The 18,731-nt window shown below is 47.0% G+C and overlaps 3 protein-coding genes across 5 annotated transcripts in view; 1 reads left to right on the forward strand and 2 right to left on the reverse strand.

Annotated features, from left to right (window-relative positions):
- LOC108891492 (monocarboxylate transporter 9) overlaps positions 1 to 18,731 on the reverse strand; it is a 50,593-nt gene that overhangs the window by 18,234 nt on the left and 13,628 nt on the right. The gene's annotated exons all lie outside the window — the stretch shown is intronic.
- Positions 15 to 9,828, forward strand: slc16a12b (solute carrier family 16 member 12b). Its single transcript, XM_051067754.1, has 7 exons — positions 15 to 899; positions 4,067 to 4,170; positions 4,348 to 4,491; positions 4,581 to 4,866; positions 5,008 to 5,352; positions 7,203 to 7,462; positions 8,030 to 9,828. Exons 1-7 carry the CDS (start codon positions 796 to 798, stop codon positions 8,269 to 8,271), a joined length of 1,485 nt encoding a protein of 494 aa, XP_050923711.1. The 5' UTR covers positions 15 to 795; the 3' UTR covers positions 8,272 to 9,828.
- LOC108891490 (kinesin-like protein KIF20B) lies at positions 9,928 to 18,695 on the reverse strand. Of its 3 annotated transcripts, XM_018688623.2 has the most exons (31): positions 18,574 to 18,695; positions 17,924 to 18,030; positions 17,747 to 17,839; positions 17,543 to 17,662; positions 17,328 to 17,466; positions 16,917 to 17,101; positions 16,778 to 16,820; positions 16,504 to 16,649; positions 16,123 to 16,195; positions 15,912 to 16,023; positions 15,698 to 15,769; positions 15,479 to 15,625; positions 15,230 to 15,392; positions 14,851 to 15,153; positions 14,427 to 14,530; positions 14,218 to 14,338; positions 13,958 to 14,137; positions 13,636 to 13,755; positions 13,135 to 13,300; positions 12,826 to 13,047; positions 12,613 to 12,737; positions 12,256 to 12,423; positions 12,016 to 12,173; positions 11,694 to 11,860; positions 11,519 to 11,593; positions 11,175 to 11,431; positions 10,993 to 11,085; positions 10,838 to 10,894; positions 10,684 to 10,756; positions 10,447 to 10,595; positions 9,928 to 10,236 (listed from the first exon to the last, which is right to left on the reverse strand). In XM_018688623.2, exons 2-31 carry the CDS (start codon positions 18,026 to 18,028, stop codon positions 10,153 to 10,155), a joined length of 4,020 nt encoding a protein of 1,339 aa, XP_018544139.1. In that variant the 5' UTR covers positions 18,029 to 18,030; positions 18,574 to 18,695; the 3' UTR covers positions 9,928 to 10,152. The 3 variants fall into 3 exon arrangements, with proteins under 3 accessions (XP_018544139.1, XP_018544138.1, XP_018544137.1); XM_018688622.2 differs by having other exon boundaries at positions 10,684 to 10,894; positions 17,747 to 17,836; XM_018688621.2 differs by having other exon boundaries at positions 10,684 to 10,894.

Below are 18,731 nucleotides of genomic sequence, written 5' to 3' on the forward strand. Positions count from 1 at the left end.
GCTGAGGGACATAAATACAGTCCAGTTAGACCTGCCTGACTGGGTGTGCTTGTTTTCTGACACCCGACACGGGAACATACCGCCCCTCCTTGCCCCGGCCCCGGAGGGGTGGAGGTGGAGGTGTCGGGTGCAGTGAATGAAGCGCTCCCTGTCGTGTTGTTGACGACAGACAAACAAACATCAGAGGATAAACAGGTTTAAAATCAAACGCTCCTGTGGATGTGGGAGCGTTCGGTTAATATCTCAGCACTTCCAGAGGCAGGTTAATGATTGAGGGTCAGCTGGTGACTTATTGACCGAGGAGGCTTTTTAACTCAAGTTTCAAAGAATGAAGTCAGTCAGACTCTACGGTCACTCTGCTGGGTTTGACTCAGGCACCGGGAGGAAACCCTAACCCCAACAGGATGAAGGAGGAGGTTTTTCTACCAGGTTTTAAGATTTTTGTCGCCTCCTCTTTTTCTCACTGAATCCTGTTGAGATCCACCTTCATTTATCCATCTCTAACTTTCTACTCAGCTTTCTCCGTCTTCTTCTTCTGGGCTCTGCTGCTCAGCTCCACCCGGCTGGTCGCCTCCTGACTCTGGATCTGGAGGAGAACTGGACCTGCAGAGACTCAGTTCAGATCCAGATCAGTCACTGTTTTCTGAACCAGGTTCTGACAAGACCTCAGATTTTCCCTCCAGAGAATCGGAGCTGAGATCAATCAGCAAGAAAAACTCGTTACTTGGTTTGTTTCCTGGGACCAGACCACCTCAGGACCAGGACCTGGACCGGGACCAGAGTCAAGCTGCAGCAATGGTTGATGGGAAGCGGCGGGTGTCTCCTCCGGATGGGGGGTGGGGATGGGTGATCGTTGGCTGCTGCTTCATGGTGACGGTCTGCACGCGAGCAGTGACCAGGTGATTTTTTTCAGTCGATTCTAAATGAGCTCGTTCCTGTTCCTCCAACGAGACGAGTTTCTGTTTCTGTTTGATCAGAGGAAATAAAACTTTTAAACAGATTTTAAAAAGACGTCGGAGCAGAAAACTGTCACAGACTTTATACCTTTGTCAGTCAAATTAATCAATAATGAAAATAATAATTTCAAATAAAATTAAATTAGTAATGGGACACGTCGGCCATCTTTAAATACAATCACTGTTCCCATCAGCCTCAGCTGTAGCAAATGTTAGCATGCTAAAACACTAACCTAAGATGCTGGATATGTTGAATACAACACGTGCTAACGTTAGCACTGATCTCAGAGCTGCTAACACGTGGACTGCTCTGTTCTGACTCCTTTCGTCCTCGGTGAAGTGAACATGTTTGTGTTTATAACTCACTGATGATGGAAATCATTGTGAGTGCAGCCCGGTGTGTGTTTGAGTGTGTGAGGTTCAGAGAGGTCAGACAGGTTCAGAAGGATCTACCCATCAGAAACACGATCCTTTAAAGACCTGAAGGGCTGAAACCTGCAGGGAGACGTTCCTATGTAATGACTGGTCTGTGAACCTCGACACACCCCATACACCTTCACACATAACACCTACGCTGACAGCAGCTCCGTCTCCAGTCACCGCCCAGTCATTTGTTTACACACAGCTTGTTTTACAGATGAAGACTGTCAGTAGCCGTCACACTGACCTACAGTCAACATGTTTACACTGCTTCACAGGAGCTGCACAGACTAACACCTGTGCTCTTTATGTCGAGTTTTAATTGAGGTAACAGTTCCATTTGTCTGTGTGTGTCGTCATATCCCCTTTGGTTTGGTTTAGTTCATCAATAGTAAAAGTGATCAGAAACAGTTTTGATAAATGATTTTTTAAAGCACAATAGAAAAACAAATGGCTGGTTTCAGCCTCTCAAACGTGAGAAGTCGTGCAGTGATTTGTCTTTGTTTTCATTTTATTTATTTTTTAAGTCAAAGATCAAAACATTTGAACTTGTAAAAGAAACATTTAAAGTGATCGAACACAGAGAATGAAATCAAAGATAAATGATGAATCATCTGATTTATCTGCCAATCAGTTTGATCTGTGATAGAGAGCCAAGGGGAAGACATGACTATAGAGTGATGATTAAAACAGCTGCCTATGTTTGTTCTTGACTCGCCTCAGTTGGACTGTGGGTCGTGTTACTGGTTTCAGAGATGAAACCATGTGTTCATTCTTTCTGTCAGATCCACTCCTCATCAGACTCTGTGGTTAAAGTGACACTTCAGCAATTAGTCAGCTCCTCATCCTCCTCTGAGAGCTGGATGTAAATATGAGGTTGTTGATATTTGTCTCTTTGTGGTTGTTTTGAGTCTCTTTGCAGTCATTAGTTGTCTCTTTGTGGTTAACTGACTTTCCACCAAGAAATCTTAATCTTCTGTACGGTGGCCTCTTTAGGACAGAACTAAAAAATCATGTGTTACTTTGGTTTTGTGTGTGCAGCAAAGGGACAGTTCACACAAATTGGAACAATCCTCCAGAAAAAAACCCAAAGAACTTGTTGAGCTCTTACAGTGAGCGGTAACTGAGCAGCTATGACGCGAGTGAAGCCCTGAAGGTCTCAGTTTGAGACTCTGACACCTGAACAAACACAAGTTTGATGCGTTCAGTCAACACATGGTGACGAATGTCAAAGTATTCCTGTAAATACTGAGCACCTACAGGTACAGGTAACAGCCCACAGACCTTATCCTTACAGTGGAATTAAAAGGCTCAGTAAACATTCTCTACACGACCTTACCCGAGGTTTTCTGCCTGTTCATTGTGTGACAAACAGGAAAAAATACTTTTAAATACTTTTAAATACAGATACTTTTCAAAAGTAAAACTCACACAGTAACACAGACACACTAACAGATGGAGGCAGTGGTATTCCAGCAGCTCCCAGTAAAATCCCTGTTTTTGTCAATGGAGTCTGGTAGAGATATATAGAGATGTTTCTGGTTAAACTAAAAGGATCTTCCTCTTTAATAAAAAGCTCTGTCTCTGTAGAAATCCTATCATCATGTTGACAGACACTTCACAAAAACAGTCTGTCAACTTTAGTGGACAGACTCTGATGTGATCAACCAGAACCACAGGATGGGGAACCTGACAAACCTGACAAATTTTAAGCCAATCCATCAACGATCTGAGATAACTTCAACACTCAGATATACACACCTTTACTCTGTAATACTGCAGTTACAGCAGTTTTCCACCTTAACGGACAAAGTCAGGAAACAGCAGCAACATCTCCACCATCTAGAAAAATCTGTTTACTCTGCATGCCAGTCATTTCAGCTTTGATGTGCTGTTTCACCTCTGTTACCGTCAACAGTTACTTAAACTTCTGAGTGTTGATTTTGTTTGTCATTTTGATTTCTCCCAGCTGTTTGGGATCAGTAGGAGCTGATCAATATGAAAACTAAACCATGTATTAGAACAGGGATTAGCTTTAAAGTCATCAGTGTGTAAAACTGTTTGTTACAGTGTCCAAACATGGCTGTGCAAAACAATGAAACTCATCTAAAAACCTTCTGATTGTTAAACGTTTTGTAACTGAACATTTTCCTTCATATGCCAAACTGGGATCATCCATTTAGTCTGTAGGAACAGTCTGTCACACAATCATCCAGAGAGTTGAAGAGTCCAGTCTGAATGGTGACGTCCTGTCGTCATATCAAACAACAAACCTTACTGAGCAGAAAAAAAACATGTTTCAACCAGAAACTCTGATCTGGTTTTGTTCCTCTGAGACTTTGATCTGGATCTCAGTTTCTAAAATGAGTTGACAGAGATTGCCACCATCTTGTTTCTGTTGTTGTGGTTTCGTAACACTACTATGGCTAACAAGAACAACAAGTCTGAGTTTTTAAGTTTCAGTGGTGGACTGTGGTCCCAGTTCTCCCACTCAAGCCAGTTACATAACAGGAGCCTGAAGTCCAGAGACTGGCCTCTGTCTCTAATCTATGTTACATAACCTGACACACCTGACCGTCCACTCACCTGCTGCTGACTGTTCTCAGAGCTGATAGGGACCATACTGGTGATTCTGTTTTACTGATCAATCAATCAATAACTGATCAGCTGTGCTCTGTGTGTGTCTGCAGGTGCATCTCCATCTTCTTTGTGGAGTTTCAGGCTCATTTTGGAGCCGACTACTCCGCCACAGCCTGGATCCACAGCCTGGTGGACTGCACCACCATGCTCTGTGGTCAGTACTGTTGCTGGACTCCCACCAGACCAGGGACTAGTACTCCACTCAGACCAGGAACAGACCAGGGACTAGTACTCAACCCAGACCAGACCAGGAGCAGTAAAAGCAGCAGTAGCACCAGGTGAAGAGTCTGAGTCTTGTTTAAACATTTACTGTGTGTCTCTGTGAGTTCAGCTCCTGTCGGCAGTCTGGTTGGTAACCGGTGGTCCTGCCGGGTGGCAGTGATGTTCGGTGGACTTCTCTCCTCCTGTGGCCTCCTCCTCAGCTCCTTCACCACCAGCCTGGAGCTCTTGTACTTCAGCCTGGGGGTCCTCACAGGTCCAAACACACAAAATGTTCTCATTTTCTACAGTAAACTCTCACCTTCTGGAAATGTCCTCTCTTACCTAAACGTCCTCTCTCTCCAGGTCTGGGTTTCGCTCTCTGTTACACCCCGGCCATCGCCATGGTGGGCTGTTATTTCCAGCGTAGGAAGGCGTTGGCGTATGGCATCGCCATGTCGGGCAGCGGAATCGGGACCTTTGTGTTGGCTCCGGCGGTGCAGCTGTTAATCGAGCTGTACTCGTGGCGGGGGGCGCTGCTCATCCTCAGTGCCTTCGTTGCCAACCTCTGCGTCTGTGGGTCATTGCTTCGACCAATCACACTGCTGGAGGAGGAAGAGGAGGAGGGGGAGGAGAAACATGGTGAGGATGAGTGATATGATTGTGCTTACTGTCTGTGAGGACAAGATGGAGGGTCGTCATGATCATCAACTGCCTGTCTCCTGATGCAGGTAATCGTCTCGTCGCAGGATCCTGAACTCGCAGGAAAACTCTCCAAAGAACCTGACGACAGCCTTTTATCATCACATGTGTCACCGTCATCCTCACCATCATCTCTACCCTCGCTGCCCCTGCCCCTGCTGCCAGGAAACCCCATCTCTCAGGTAAGGAGGAGGCGGTGCTTTATCTCCTGCTTCCTGTCCAGTAAGGAGTACCGTTTCCTGCTGCTGCCGGACTTCCTGGGTCTGGCCGTGTCCTTCCTGTTCCTGGCCAGCGGCTGCAGCCTCCCTTTTGTCTACCTGGTGCCCTATGCTCTGAGTGCTGGCGTAGGCCACCAGAACGCCGCCTTCCTCATGTCCATCCTCGGGGTCATCGACATCATGGGGAACATCACCTTCGGCTGGCTGACGGACCGCAGGTACAACTGAGTTCTGGGTGTTACCTGTACAGGTGTGTTCACAGTCTTTGTCTGTTGAACACCTCATTGTTAGAAATGTTGTGTTTTTAATCATGTTTTTAATTTACGGAGAACAACTCAGGGAAAGCCAGTAGGTAAACTTTAGCTTTAGCTTAAGCTAGCTGTGGCTAATGCTAGTTCTTAGGAGTCATTGAGCTCAAATACTGGATGGCACAGAATTTCCTGCAGTTAAACACTGATAAAACTTATTATTATTGGCCTGGTCTGACTTTTAAGGGCCATTCTGGACTTGTTCTGTACATCTCAAATCTTCTGGCACCACATGTGCCCAGTTGTAACCTGGGGTCCAGCCAAGGTCCCGCTAGAACAAAGGTGTCTGGGTTTCAGAACAACGTTCATGATGAGATCAGACTGGCGAGCTCCTTATCCTCTTTAAAATCCCTCTGAAAGACTCATTTTTAACCCTAACCTTTTAATACACATGGTCATTCTCTTGGTTCTTATCTTTCTTCTTTTATAATTGATTTGTTAATCATTTGATAATGTTTTTTTTTCTTTTGTTTGTTTTCATTTTTCATTTTGTCCTGTAAAGCACTTTGTAGATGGTCTTTGAAAGGTGCTGTATACACAGTCACTTTCACCTTTTAAGGGTAAACTCAAATATTTACAACTTTCCTCTACAATCTGATAGTTAATTAAAATATGATAGTTATCATATTTATGAAATATCAGACAGAGCCTCCTCTTTGTTTATGTGTAATTATTCAGTCTGACATGATGTTCCTGTTATCGGTTCCCTCACCAATCATTAACAGTTTGACTCTGGGGTCCTGTTCTGCAGATAGTTAAATAACAGAGAGTTTCTGAGCTGTTTTTGTGTTTTAGATAATGACATTTTAATTCAACAGCTAAAGTGACAGGAGTGACGTCGCCAAAAGGAAACATGGGAACATGCACGTCAGGTTGTAAATCAGTTGTGAAGTAGTCTGACTGATCTGTTCTGTAAGTCTGTAAGAGTTAAAACATTCACAGACATTCCGCAGACTTACAAAACCCACTGGCCCCGAGCTGACCTGTTTCACCACCAACAGAGCGACCTGAGATAAAAACCTGTCAGCTCTCAGATGCTGAACAAGAAGGAAAAACAAGATCAAATTAAATCCATTAAACTGATCCACAACATGATTCTGCAGATAAACGACATCTGAACCAGGAGCGCTGACCTCAAATTAAAGGGTCAGCTTAACTCTTTATCTCTCTGCCCTCCAATAGTTTCTGCCCAGTCAGGTAGTTTTTTTCTATCACTGGAGGAACCAGGTGAAAAAAAATCTGTTGGTTCAAACTGAACATGACGGTTCAGACAAACTGATTCATATGAAGTGTTGAACATCAAAGTGTTTAATTGACTCTGTTTGATGGGACTTTCGCAAATTGATTTAGACTTGATACCAAACGTTCACTGAAACATAACGGACAGGTTAAATAACTGATCTTATTGCAATTAGTCAATTAATCGATCAAATCGATGCTAGAAATGGATTAAACTTGAGCAGGACCAGAGTCAGAGAGGTTAGTAATGATAGCTATAAGAAGAATAATGATAGTCATAAGAGTAATAAGTAAATATAATATAAAATATAACAACAGCCGTTGAGCAGGATCATAGGAGCAGCAGGAGGCTTGCCATCACAGATCAGACTCCAGCTCCAGCTTTGACAAACCAATTGTCCGATTGTCCAATTGTTGGTTTCAGAAAGTTGAAGAATTCAGATTTAGTTTAAGTCTGTTTGAAGGGTCAGCATCAGGATGATAGTGGTATCTAAACGCCACTTCCTCCCTGTTGTCCTAAGGTGCCTGAAGCCGTACCGTTTGGCGTGCTATGTCTTCTCGGTTGGGATGGAGGGTCTCTGTTGTCTCTTCATGCCGCTGCTTCGCTCCTTCCCGCTCCTTGTGCCCTTCGCCATCCTCTACGGATACTTCGACGGTGCCTACGTGGCTCTGATCCCCGTGGTGACGTCGGACGTGGTGGGAGCACCGTACCTGTCCTCTGCACTTGGCGTGGTCTACTTCCTCCACGCCATCCCCTACCTCGTCAGCCCGCCCATCGGAGGTGAGTGAAACAACCCACGCCCACGACACTTCACAACATCCATCACGGCATCCAAAAAATAGTAGCAATGTTTTTGTACATACTGTTTTTTTTCTTGTTTCCATCCACATCAGCTTTTACTGATCAAGTTGATGATCAAGGAGGTGATCTGATATTCAGAGTAAAGTATCTGAGGCCTCAGCAGGAGATAATAGCTTCCTGTCGGTCTGGTTGAATAACTCCATCCACATCACAGTGTGGTCAAGCTAACTGGTCAGTCAGTGTTAGTGACACATTAGCGACATGAGTTCAAAGGGCAGAGCTGGTATCTAACATGTTCAGTTCACACCACAAACACTGATTATCAGGCTAACGTCACCTGCACCATATGTAACTTGGGTTTATTTTTTAGGTTTAGGTTTTTAAAGTTTTTCCTTTCAGAGATAAAACACTGATTTTTCACCTGACAAAAAAACAAGGACATCAACATGTCTTGACGAATCAAGCAGAGAAACTTAAAAATAAAAAAACGTTTACCGGATGTGTCGTCTTGATGTGACGTCTTAACTCTTCTTCTCTGGTCTGCAGGTTGGCTGGTTGACGTCACAGGAAGTTACACGGCCACTTTCTTCCTCAGCGGCGCCGCCCTGCTTGCGAGTGCGTTGATCCTCTCCACCGTCGCCGGGATACGTCACTGCTGCCGCCGCCGCCACCCCACCACAGTCGCCATGGAGACCAAACATGAGCCCTTCCCCCTCAGCCCGTCCGACCAATCAAACTGCTTCATGGCCTTCAACAAGGAGGCGGTCGGTCAGGCCGTGGCCTCGTAGTCTCAGGGAAAATGACCAATCAGATTCATCGACACCAAAGACGACAGGAGAGCTGTGACTGGACGAGCCAGGTGTCAATCAAATGAAAGCCCGTCGGAGGTTTTCAACTCTCGAATCAAAAAACCTTGTTTTATTTTGTAGCGACAGGAGAGGAACATGAAACAGAGACTTCCTGTCTGGATGAAGAGCCTCCCATTGTTTTTAAAGCTGAAACTCGTCTGGACAAACCTCCCCGTTAAACAGGATTTTAAAGGGAAAGATGCTAACGCCAACAGACAAGCTAACAGGCATCTGCTCTCAGACAGGAAAAAAAAAAAAAGAAAAACGAAAAATATCAAACTGAAATATCGAAGTCACATCTGTGTCTGAGAGTTTGGATTTGTTTTGAGGTGGTTTGAGTTGCTGCTAAGAATGTTTTCAGTTTGAACTACGTTTCCCAAGATGCATTTTGGCCTGTAATTGTTTAGGCACCATTAAAAATATGTTTGATATGTGACAGGTGAATCAATACCTGAGAAACAATTTGAACACAAACTGAACATTAGAGTCTTAATGGAGGATCAGACTGAGTCAGTTTTAGTGATGCGTTCCTAATAAACTGAACACTGGGCGTAAAGTTAGTTCATGTTTTTGTCTTTAATAAATGAAATATTTGTTTTTAATTGTCACGATAAAATTACCTCACAGAAAAATAGGTGCATTACGTTTCACTGTTGTCCAGCAGAGGGCAGCATTTAATTATGACACAGGAAATTTAAACATAAAGAGAAAAGGCATGATCATATGTACTGTATTTCACTTCATTTCTGTTGTTTGTTTTCCTTTAGGCGTTTTAAATCCTCCATACAGTACAGCAGATTATTTTAATGTCATTTTATATCTTAAGTGAACAACAATAATTTTGTACATTTGTTTGTGTTTGAATTTCTTGACAGTGTGTGCAGATTTGACTCAAAACTTCTGAAATGAATATTTTCCTGATCGATGTTGTGACACTGAACGCACCACTCATTTGAGACGTTAAGTGTCAAAAAAAAAAAAAAAAAAAAGAGTGAAAGAAGCTGGTCACATTTCATGTTGTTTTTAATCTGAATCATATTTGAGACAGGAGCTCAGGCTGGTATTGATCCCTCAGTGAGTTTTATTAACAAGTCGACCAGAACTTTATTTTGACGTTTTGCTGCGGCAGGAAGTTGAACTCTTGGTGCCAAAGTGTGAGCGTGTGGAGTTTTATTTTTACGTTTCCAGTGAAGGTCAAAGAAACAAAGACGTCTTCATGTTTTTAACTCAGGTACTGATTTAAAAGAAATTATTTGTCCGATGGATTTTAAATAAAACTTGAGAACTGAAAGTCTCTGTAGGTTCGACTGTGAGCTTCCTGTTCATGTCAAAATAAGAGTCCTGCTGGTGTTTGTTTAAAGCTGCTGTTCTACATTAGAACATTTACAGAAAATAAAATGTCACTGTGTCTTCTAATTGTTCCAGACCTCCACTGTTAGAAAAACATGAATTGTTTCTATTGTTAAAGTTGATAAATTAAAGGAACATTCTGTTGAAGTGGTGTGTGTTTCCTGTTTGTTTACAGTGTGTTTGGACCTTCTCAGCCACTGTAGCAGTAAACCGAAGCAGAGGAAAGAGGAGGGGGGGGCAGGGGAATCATTTTTATTTTTTTATATAAAAAGATTGGTCATTCTCTCAGTGTTTTATTGACCCCAGCGACAAAAAGGTCCTGAAATTAAAAAACTAAAAGCATAATCAGAATGAAACTGTACAGATATGTAAAAACCAACGTCTCCCTCAGACTCACTGAAGAGAAACGTTTTCCTCCCCTGACGTCTCTCACAGCGTTAGCGTTGTCGCGTGACGACGACCAGGACGACGTCACTTCCTGCTGGTTTTGGAGCGAAGCTGCCTCCGGATGATGAGGTGGTCGCTCTCCTTCTCCTCCTCGGCTCCTCTGCACGTCTGGAAGGAACAGAAACAAACTCAGCTCAGGACAGAGGCCGTGTGACGCGGCGTGAGCGACGGACCGGTGAGACTGCCTGTTCTACCCAGGACGCATCAGGGGCTGCATGTGTTGTCCCAGAATGCACTGCACACCAGCCTGAGGAAGTGACTTCACCAGGTGCTGATACTGTGTCAGGAGGAGAATTCGATCGAGTCCCAGAAACTCACCGTGTGCGGCGACTCGAGCAGCGGCGACGAGGCATCCGTCTTGTAGAGCTTCCTGCGTCCTCGTCTGGGTTTGGTTGCCGTGGTAACCGTCTCCGGCTTGTTCTTCTGCTCCGCCGAGTGTCCGCTGACGAGGCCGATGATGGTTTTAGCTGCAGAGGAGAGAGGAGGAGCAGGGAGTGAACAGAGAGGAGGAGGAGCGCCCCCTGCTGTCTAACTCAGGATCTACAGTCTGCTGACCTTTGCTGCCCAGGATGGAGGGAGAGCTGTGGATCAACTCTCCGATCTTCTGCAGAGTCCCGTCCTTCTTCTCCTTCACACACAGAGTCACAGGTTGAACCGTCTGTTTACACCAGGTCTCTGTCTCACCTCCACCTGTCTCTGATCCTCTCACCTGTCTGTTGGTCCGAGCGTTTCCTCTGTTCCTCTTGTTCTCACTGAACACCAGCTCCTGAAACAAACCGCTCATCACTGTGTGTTTCTAACCAGCAGGTGTGTGTACAGGTAACAGGTTTACACACACACACACACACACACACACACACACACCTCCACCTCGCAGCTCTTCCTCTTCCTCCCACTGGTTTTGGGGATTTTCTTCCTGTCGGCCATGTTGGATCTCAGAGGAGACACACGAACGTCCTGCTCAGGAGGAAGGACACACACACACACAGAGGATGAGGTCAAAGGTCAAAGGTCAGAGCTCATCGATCTATCCTCCTCCTCCTCACCTGTGAGTGGTTCTCCCTCTCCTCCTTCAGTCTCTTCAGTCTCTCTATCTCTCTCCTCACTGCCTCAAACTCTCTGCTCCTCCCACCTCCCTCCCCCTCCTCCTTCTCCATCTGTTGTCTCTCCCTCCTCTCCTTCAGTCTCTGCATCTCCTCCTTCAGCTCCTCCACCACCAACACCTTCCTCTCCTCCTCCACTCTGTTCTCCTTCTCCTCCTCCTCCTCCCTCCTCTGCAGCTCCTCCCTCAGACGCTCCAGCTCTGCCGGAGGAAACAGAATCAGGATCATCAGAGAATCCGGATCAGACCAGACCAGTGACCTGGTTCAGAATCAGGTGCAGGAGTTACCTTGTTTCAGAGCCTCCACCTGTCTCCGAGTTTCTCCTACGAGTTTCTCCTTCTCCGTCAGGACTCGCTGCAGCTCTGAAGAGAGGAGCCAAGATGGCCGACATTTATTTATTTCACAATAAGAGTCTGAGCTGCTGCTTCCATCACTTCCTCTCCTCCTCCTCCTCCTCCTCACCTTGTTTCTCTCTCTCCTCCTCTCGCCTCCTCTCCTCTTCTGATCTCCTCATCTCCTCCAGTCTCCCCCGCAGAGCTTCGCCCTCTGACTCAAGCTCCGCCCTCAGATGGGAGGATTCTGCTCTCTGATTGGCCAACTCCTCCGTGAGCTCAGCACACCTGTTCTCACTGTGGGAGGAGACAAGGAGACGAGGACAGAGGAGACGAGGAGACAGGAAAGGAGACAGACAGAGTTCATCAGCTGTTTCCTTGTCTCTTGTTAGTGTAATTCTATATTAATCGATAAAGGCTGATTGATAACAGTATTGATAAGTGATCAGAACCTGTGCGTCAGAGCTTCCTGCAGTCGACTCGTTTCTCTCTGCAGATCCTGGATCTGTTGTGATTTCTCAGCTGATCTCTGCAGCGCCGCCTGACTCTCCTTCTTCAGCTCCTCCATGGCAGCGTAGAAAACACTGCTGCCGCTCCGCCCCTCCTCCTCCTGAAACAAACGATCGATCGGTAATCTTCTGTCTTTAAATGTCTTTTAATGAATGTAAAAGTCAAAGAGAACGAGCTCCGACCTCGTGTCTCAGATTTTCCACTTCTTCTGTCAGGCTGTTGATGGTTTTGGTCTTCTCCTCTGATTGGCCCTGCAGGTCCTGGAGGCGGGTCTTTGTGGTGTTCAGCTGCTCTGATAGGCTGTCAGACCTGTCAGTCTTGTCTTTGAGCTCCTTCTGCAGACAGGTTACCTGGGAAGGTGTGGAACAGTTCATTAACATATTACAAAGAAAAATAAAGTCTGATGCCAGCGGCTGCTAACATTAGCAGCTAACCTAACGTTAGCTAACCTAGCTACCTAACGTTAGCTAACCTAGCTAACGTTAGGTTAGCTGCTAAAGAAAGTGATCTGCAGGTGATTGAACAGTGAAGGTCTGAACCTCCGTCTGCAGCTGGAAGATGCCGTTAACCAGAGCTTTGTTCTCTTTCGTCAGCCGAGACGTCTCCCTCTGCTCCGACTCCAGAGACGACAAGACAGAGAAGCAGTGTGGACACTGGTCCAGGTCTACGGGGGGAGAGGAGGAGAGGAGACCAGTTAGTCTGTCCACATCAGGTGTTTCTGAGTGTGAAATGTGAGGAGGTCCAGCTCCTACCTGTCAGCTCCTGAACCTTCTGCTCCAACAAAACCTGCTCCTTCTTCAACTGCTCCACCTCCTCCTCCCTCCTCCTCAGCTCCTCCTCCAGCCTCGTCCTCTCCCTCTCCACCTCCTCCTCCAGCCCCCTCCTCCTCTCATCCCTCTCTTTCAGCTGGAGGATCGTCTCCTCCTTCTTGTCGTTTTCCTCCTGGAGCCTCCAGATCTCCTCCTCCAGAACCACTGAGGAGAAAAAAGGTGGAGTAAAGACTTTAGAGCACAAACCTCCACCCTTCCCCCTCCGTCCTCCCTCCTCCCTCCTCCTCCCACCTCTCTTCTTGGCCGGTCCTCCTCTCTCCTCGTTGTCTACGTCGTTACGCTGCCGTTTCCTGCTCTCCTCCTTCACCTCCTCCTCCTCTCGCCCCATCCTCCTCCGACAGCAGCAGCTCTGTTGAAGCTGCAGCAGCTCCGACCTGATCGACTCCACCAGAGCTCTCTGAGAGGAGGAGGAGGAGGAGAAGGAGTCAGTCTCAATACTCTTCATTTACACTTGATGAATCAAATCCTGATTGGTTCAATTAACAAATGGAAACATCAAATCTTCAAGATAAAGATGTCTGAATCAGGTATGTTGAGATGTTTGATTGAAAAGGAGCAGAAATCACTTCCTGTTGCCAGCAGGTGGCGCTGTGACTAGTTGTCTTCAGCCCAAGCAGACTGGACAGTTTGAGCCAAAACAACTTCCTGTTTCATGGAGAAAGTGTCGTGTTGCCACGGACACGGCGTCAAAGCCTGACGGTTTCAGGTGTGAAGAATGAAGTGTGTGTTTACGTCTCTGGTGGCGTCCTCCACCGTGCTGTCCATCGCCGCCTGCAGTCTGTGGATGACGTCATCTTTCTGCCGACACATCTCCATCAGCTCCGATAACTTCTGTTGCTGCTGCTCCAAACTCTGCACAACACACAACCGTCCAATCAGAGCAGAGGACGCAGAGCGAGCACTGGCTGCACCTGAATGCAGCACGTCGACCCTCCGTCAGAGCCACGTGCTGCGTTCAGGTGCAACGCAGTGATGTCGCACAAAACACTACAAAACAAGAAGAAGAAAGAGACGCAGCGGACACCACAGAAGAAGACAGGGCAGTCTACGGTACCTCCTTGGCTTCCTGCAGCTGGTCATGTGACTGCTGCTTCTCCAATCGCAGCGCGTCCAGCTCTGCAGTGTGAGTGTGTTCAGTCAGGCAGCGGTGAACAGTCTGAGCGTCCTCTCTGATCTTCTCCAGGTCCTCGCTCATGGAGCTGATGATTCCCTCCAGCTGAGCCACCTGCTCCTCCTGACGACCAATCAGCATCAGCGTTAGTGATCGCTCCGTCGGCTCGTAACCATAGCAACAGAGAGGGCGTGTTTACTCACCTTGCTGCGGTCGGCGTCGACAGCAGACAGGTCGACCGTCTTGCTGACGAGGTTCTTCAGGATCTCGACTCTTTTCTCAGCTCGCTCCTCCAGGATCTCCCTCTCCTTCTCCAGACGGTCACTGACACACACACACACACGTCATCATCACTGTAAACACCCACCACAGTGATTTACTTCCTGTTTCCTCAGGTGATGGATTAGTTTACCTGTAGTCTTTCTCCATCTTGTTAAAAAGCTCCATGAACTCGGCGCTGACTTCTTCTCTGATCTGAGCCTCCAGAACCAAACGCAGCGCCGCCGCTCTGTCCGGCTATAAACACACACACACACACACACACACACACACAGTTTAACACAACAATGAGACATTTTCACCTTTTTATTACAGAAGATCCTTTTAGTTTAACCAGAAACATCTCTATATATCTCTACCAGACTCCACTGACAAAAACAGGAATTTTACAGAGCAGAACACAGGAGCTGCTGGAATACCACTGCCTGAGTGACACAGACACACTAACAGATGGAGGCAGTGGTATTCCAGCAGCTCCCAGTAAAAATCACAGTTCTTGTTAATGGAGTCTGGTGGACAAAACCATCAAATGTTTACACCAAATAATTTAAATTTACCTTCTCTTCTTCCTCCATGGTTCTGTCCTCTTCCTCACCTCCTGCCTCCAGCACGGTCCCCTCCATCATACTCTCCTCCTCCTCCTCCTCCTCCTCCTCCTCCTCTTCCTCCTCCCACTCCTCACCGTCCTCATCCTCCAGCACGTCCTCCAGGGTCGTCTCCCAGGCAACCAGCGAGCTCTTCCTGCCGCGCCCCGACACGTTCCTGCGCCGGTCGGCCTCGTCGATGATCATCGACAGCTCCATGGCCGACTTGTGCGGCGCGTCGTCCGGGACCAACGGCCGCGAGTTCAGCACCACCACCTGGACAGGTAAACCTCTGCTCGTCAGTCTGAGGCAGATTAAATGTGACTGAATGTGTTTGTGTTTGTGCGCTGACCTTCTGCGCGAGAGCGGAGAACTTGAGGACATTGAGCGTCTCATCGAAGCAGGACGCGTTCTGGTTGATGTTGACGACCATGGAGACCCGGCCGGCACCACAGAAGAAGAACTGCAGGAAGTGTGTGAGTTTGGACTCCCTGAAGGGAATGTGGTGCTGGAACCTGCAGAGAGACAACAGTTAGACTCTGATCTTTGGTCCTGGTGTTTCCTCAGACTGAAGCTGCTGACAGAGACACTGGGACCGTACTTGGCATTCTGGTTGAGTCTCATGGCGTTGATGCACTTCCCGAGCGTCAGCAGGGAGCTGTTGATGTTTCCCGCCTCCTTGAGTCTCTCCCCGGTGTTGTGAGTCCGAGAGCAGCGCTCCGAGCCGGCCAGATCGCACAGAGCCAGTCTGAACACACAAAACAACATGTCAGTGCAGGCTGTGAACTCCTCCGTCTGTGCTGAGTGTAAACAGTCTTACTCGCTGATGCCGAGGACTCTGGGAACTCCGACGTCGTCCACTCTGAGGATCCTGATGGAGAAGATGCTGTGGCTGCAGAGACAGAGTCAAACAGGCCAGTGTTCTTAAACTCATTGATCTGTTACTGTTTTATCAGCTGAGTCACATCCAGGTGTGAGTGCAGCTCAAACTGATCTGACAGAAACGTTTTAAAAAGAGTGTGAGAGCAGCCGACCTCCTGCTGGACAGCTGGTTCAGTCTGGTGGAGGAGAAACTCTGGTTCCTCTTCCCGATCTTCATCACTCTGTAGGCCTCCTCAGAGCTGTTCACCTGGACCCACCGCAGGTCTGAAACATGGACACACGTCAACGTCTGAAACGTCAACGTCTGAAACGTCAACGTCTGAAACGTCAACGTCTGAAACGTCAACACACTCCCTCAGTTACCTTTGATGAAGGAGTTTCCTTTGACGTCCTGAGACAGACGCAGCACCGTCCTCTTGTGGTGTCCACTGGGAACCTGAACATCACAGATCAATCAGACGATCAATCACTGCTGGACGACTGATCGGCTTCGTATTAGGACCGTTTAGGTCAGAACAGAACAAAAGAAACGAGAGGAGGAGCTGAATCTGTCACACACACACTAACTCACAGGAATGTTGGAGTGTGGATCATTGGGTCGTTCACAAGTCTTTGAGAAACGTCAAAAATAACTGTGTATATATAACATATATAATAACTGGGGGATCAATGGAAAAACAGAGACTGCGACTACACTACATCTGTGTGTGTGTGTGTGTGTGTGTGTGTGTGTGTGTGTGTGACCTGGTCCAGCAGGTCGTGGATGTTGTCGTTGTAAATCTCACAGAAGGAAACCCAGACGGAGAAACGGACGTTTGAGTCAACATCCAGACAGAAACTATCAGCTTCAGAGACGCTGTTCAGGCTGCTGTCGGTGCTGAGAGACGAACCTGAAGGCAACACACACACACACACACACACACACACACACACACACACACACACACACACTGCAGGTTAAATCTGTAAAAGCAGCAGATCTGTGTTTGCAGTGAATTTCTTGTGATAAAGAACCAACCTTCTAGAAACGTGGATCTTCCAGACGTCAGACTCTTGTCGCTCTGCAGAGAGAAACCACAAACACACACTCGTCTTTGTGCGTCCTCACACTGAACACAGGTGTTTTTTTACCTGTACTTCCTATCTGAGTGTCTGACCTCTTTGAGCAGCCTCAGCAGGTTCTTCTTGCTGCTGATCTCGGCAGCCTGCTGGTCTGGAGTCAGTCTGCTGAAGTCTCTGCAGCGCTGAGGCTTCAGGTCGCTGCGACCGTACAGACGACCCTCGATGCTGTTGAAGATGACCGACAGAGACCTGGGAAGCAGACCTGAGTCATGATCCGGACCTGAGGGAGAGACCTGAGACTGTCAGACCAAGGCCAGAGAACTCAAAGAAGGACTTTGTGTCACAAGTAACTTAATCTGGTTCTGACCTGTTGATCAGACAAAAACAGACAGTCAGAGACTTGTGTTCGACCAGTTGTCTAAAGCCCAAAGATATTTAGTTCGTCATCACACAGGATGAGATTAATTAACCACTGCACTTTTGACAGAGGTGTGTGTTTTTCTGACCGAGGAATGTGAAGGTTTTTCCAGCGTTGGTGACTCCGTACGTGAACACCAGAGTGTTTCCTCCCTCCAGAACGCCTCGGACCGAGCCGCGAACTGAACCCTCAAACACCTTCCTCTGACTGGCCTCTGGACCAAACACCTCCATGACACAACACAACATGAACATTAAGTCTGGAAAACAACATGAAAATGAGCTGAGGTGATGTGAGAGTTACCTGTGTGAAGGTGAACCTCTGTGCCGTCTGTGGGAGGGACTTCTCGCTCTGTCGGTGTGATTGACAGCTCCTGGGAGCCTTCAGGACTACAGTGTCCGGTCCCTCGATGGTCACACACTCCTGCAGAGGAAAACACACTGTGTTTATTCTGTTTAAGAACCGACAGGTGAGGATTGAATGATAAGCAGAGGGAACCTGTGTTACCTGTGACTCTCCACTGTCGTTCTCCGCTACAGTGAACGGTCGGACCCTCAGGTAAACCTGCAGGTTCTCTGACTGTGACTGATCACCATCCTGCTGACAGAACAACATCACATCAGTCACACCCTCCAGTGAAACCAGCAACATCCTCCTGAGATCAGCCCACACAGGTAAACCTACCTGTGCTGGCAGAGCAGCAAATTCTCCCAGCAGATCCCTCCTTATGTCATCCACCTCCACCGGTCCGACTCTCTCCGGCTTCCCGGCTAAACAAGACTCCATCATCTCTGACACACACACACACACACCATGTGAAACAACAGACGTAAAGCATTATGAAAACAACAACCCACACATTCTCACTCATTATACTGAAGAAAAATCTGTGCCGATTTTACCACCGGACCACGATCAGTTTAAAAATGTCTTTACTCGCGATTTCCTTTGTCTGTACGGGTGCGGACAAGGACGAGGGCTTTAAATGTGAAGTTTTTTAACGGAGTTCAGCGTGACTTCTACTAATACAACAACAAAACCTGTTGACCAGATAGCTGCTGTAAACACTCGTCCAGGCTCAGTAAAATCGGTACTGCGCAGTCAGACAAAACATAATCCAGTTCACATAATAAGTATATAATCAGTGAACAGCTGTACATGAGAAGTGGTGATCATTTTAAACTACGGTTAACTTTGTTGTTAGCATTAGCCACAAGTAGCTAACCCTCATACACAGTGGTTACACACGTGTTTGTTTTGTTCTAACGTCTTTAGAGAAACAAGACTTCACAGCTGTACACCTCCAACCGACACTTTATAAAACTTTAACTCACTCTGGACGTGTTTTATTCTCCAGCTTCTGTTTTTAAAGCAAAAACATCGATAAACAGTCACGGCCGTTAGCTCCAGCTGCTCCGCGGGCTACTTTTTAAACTGGGACCGGAAGACCAATCAGACGGCTGGGAAAAGGAAACGTCACAGATCTCGTTCG

Source organism: Lates calcarifer, unplaced genomic scaffold, assembly GCF_001640805.2.
Source record: "Lates calcarifer isolate ASB-BC8 unplaced genomic scaffold, TLL_Latcal_v3 _unitig_1979_quiver_622, whole genome shotgun sequence".
NCBI lineage: Eukaryota > Metazoa > Chordata > Actinopteri > Centropomidae > Lates > Lates calcarifer.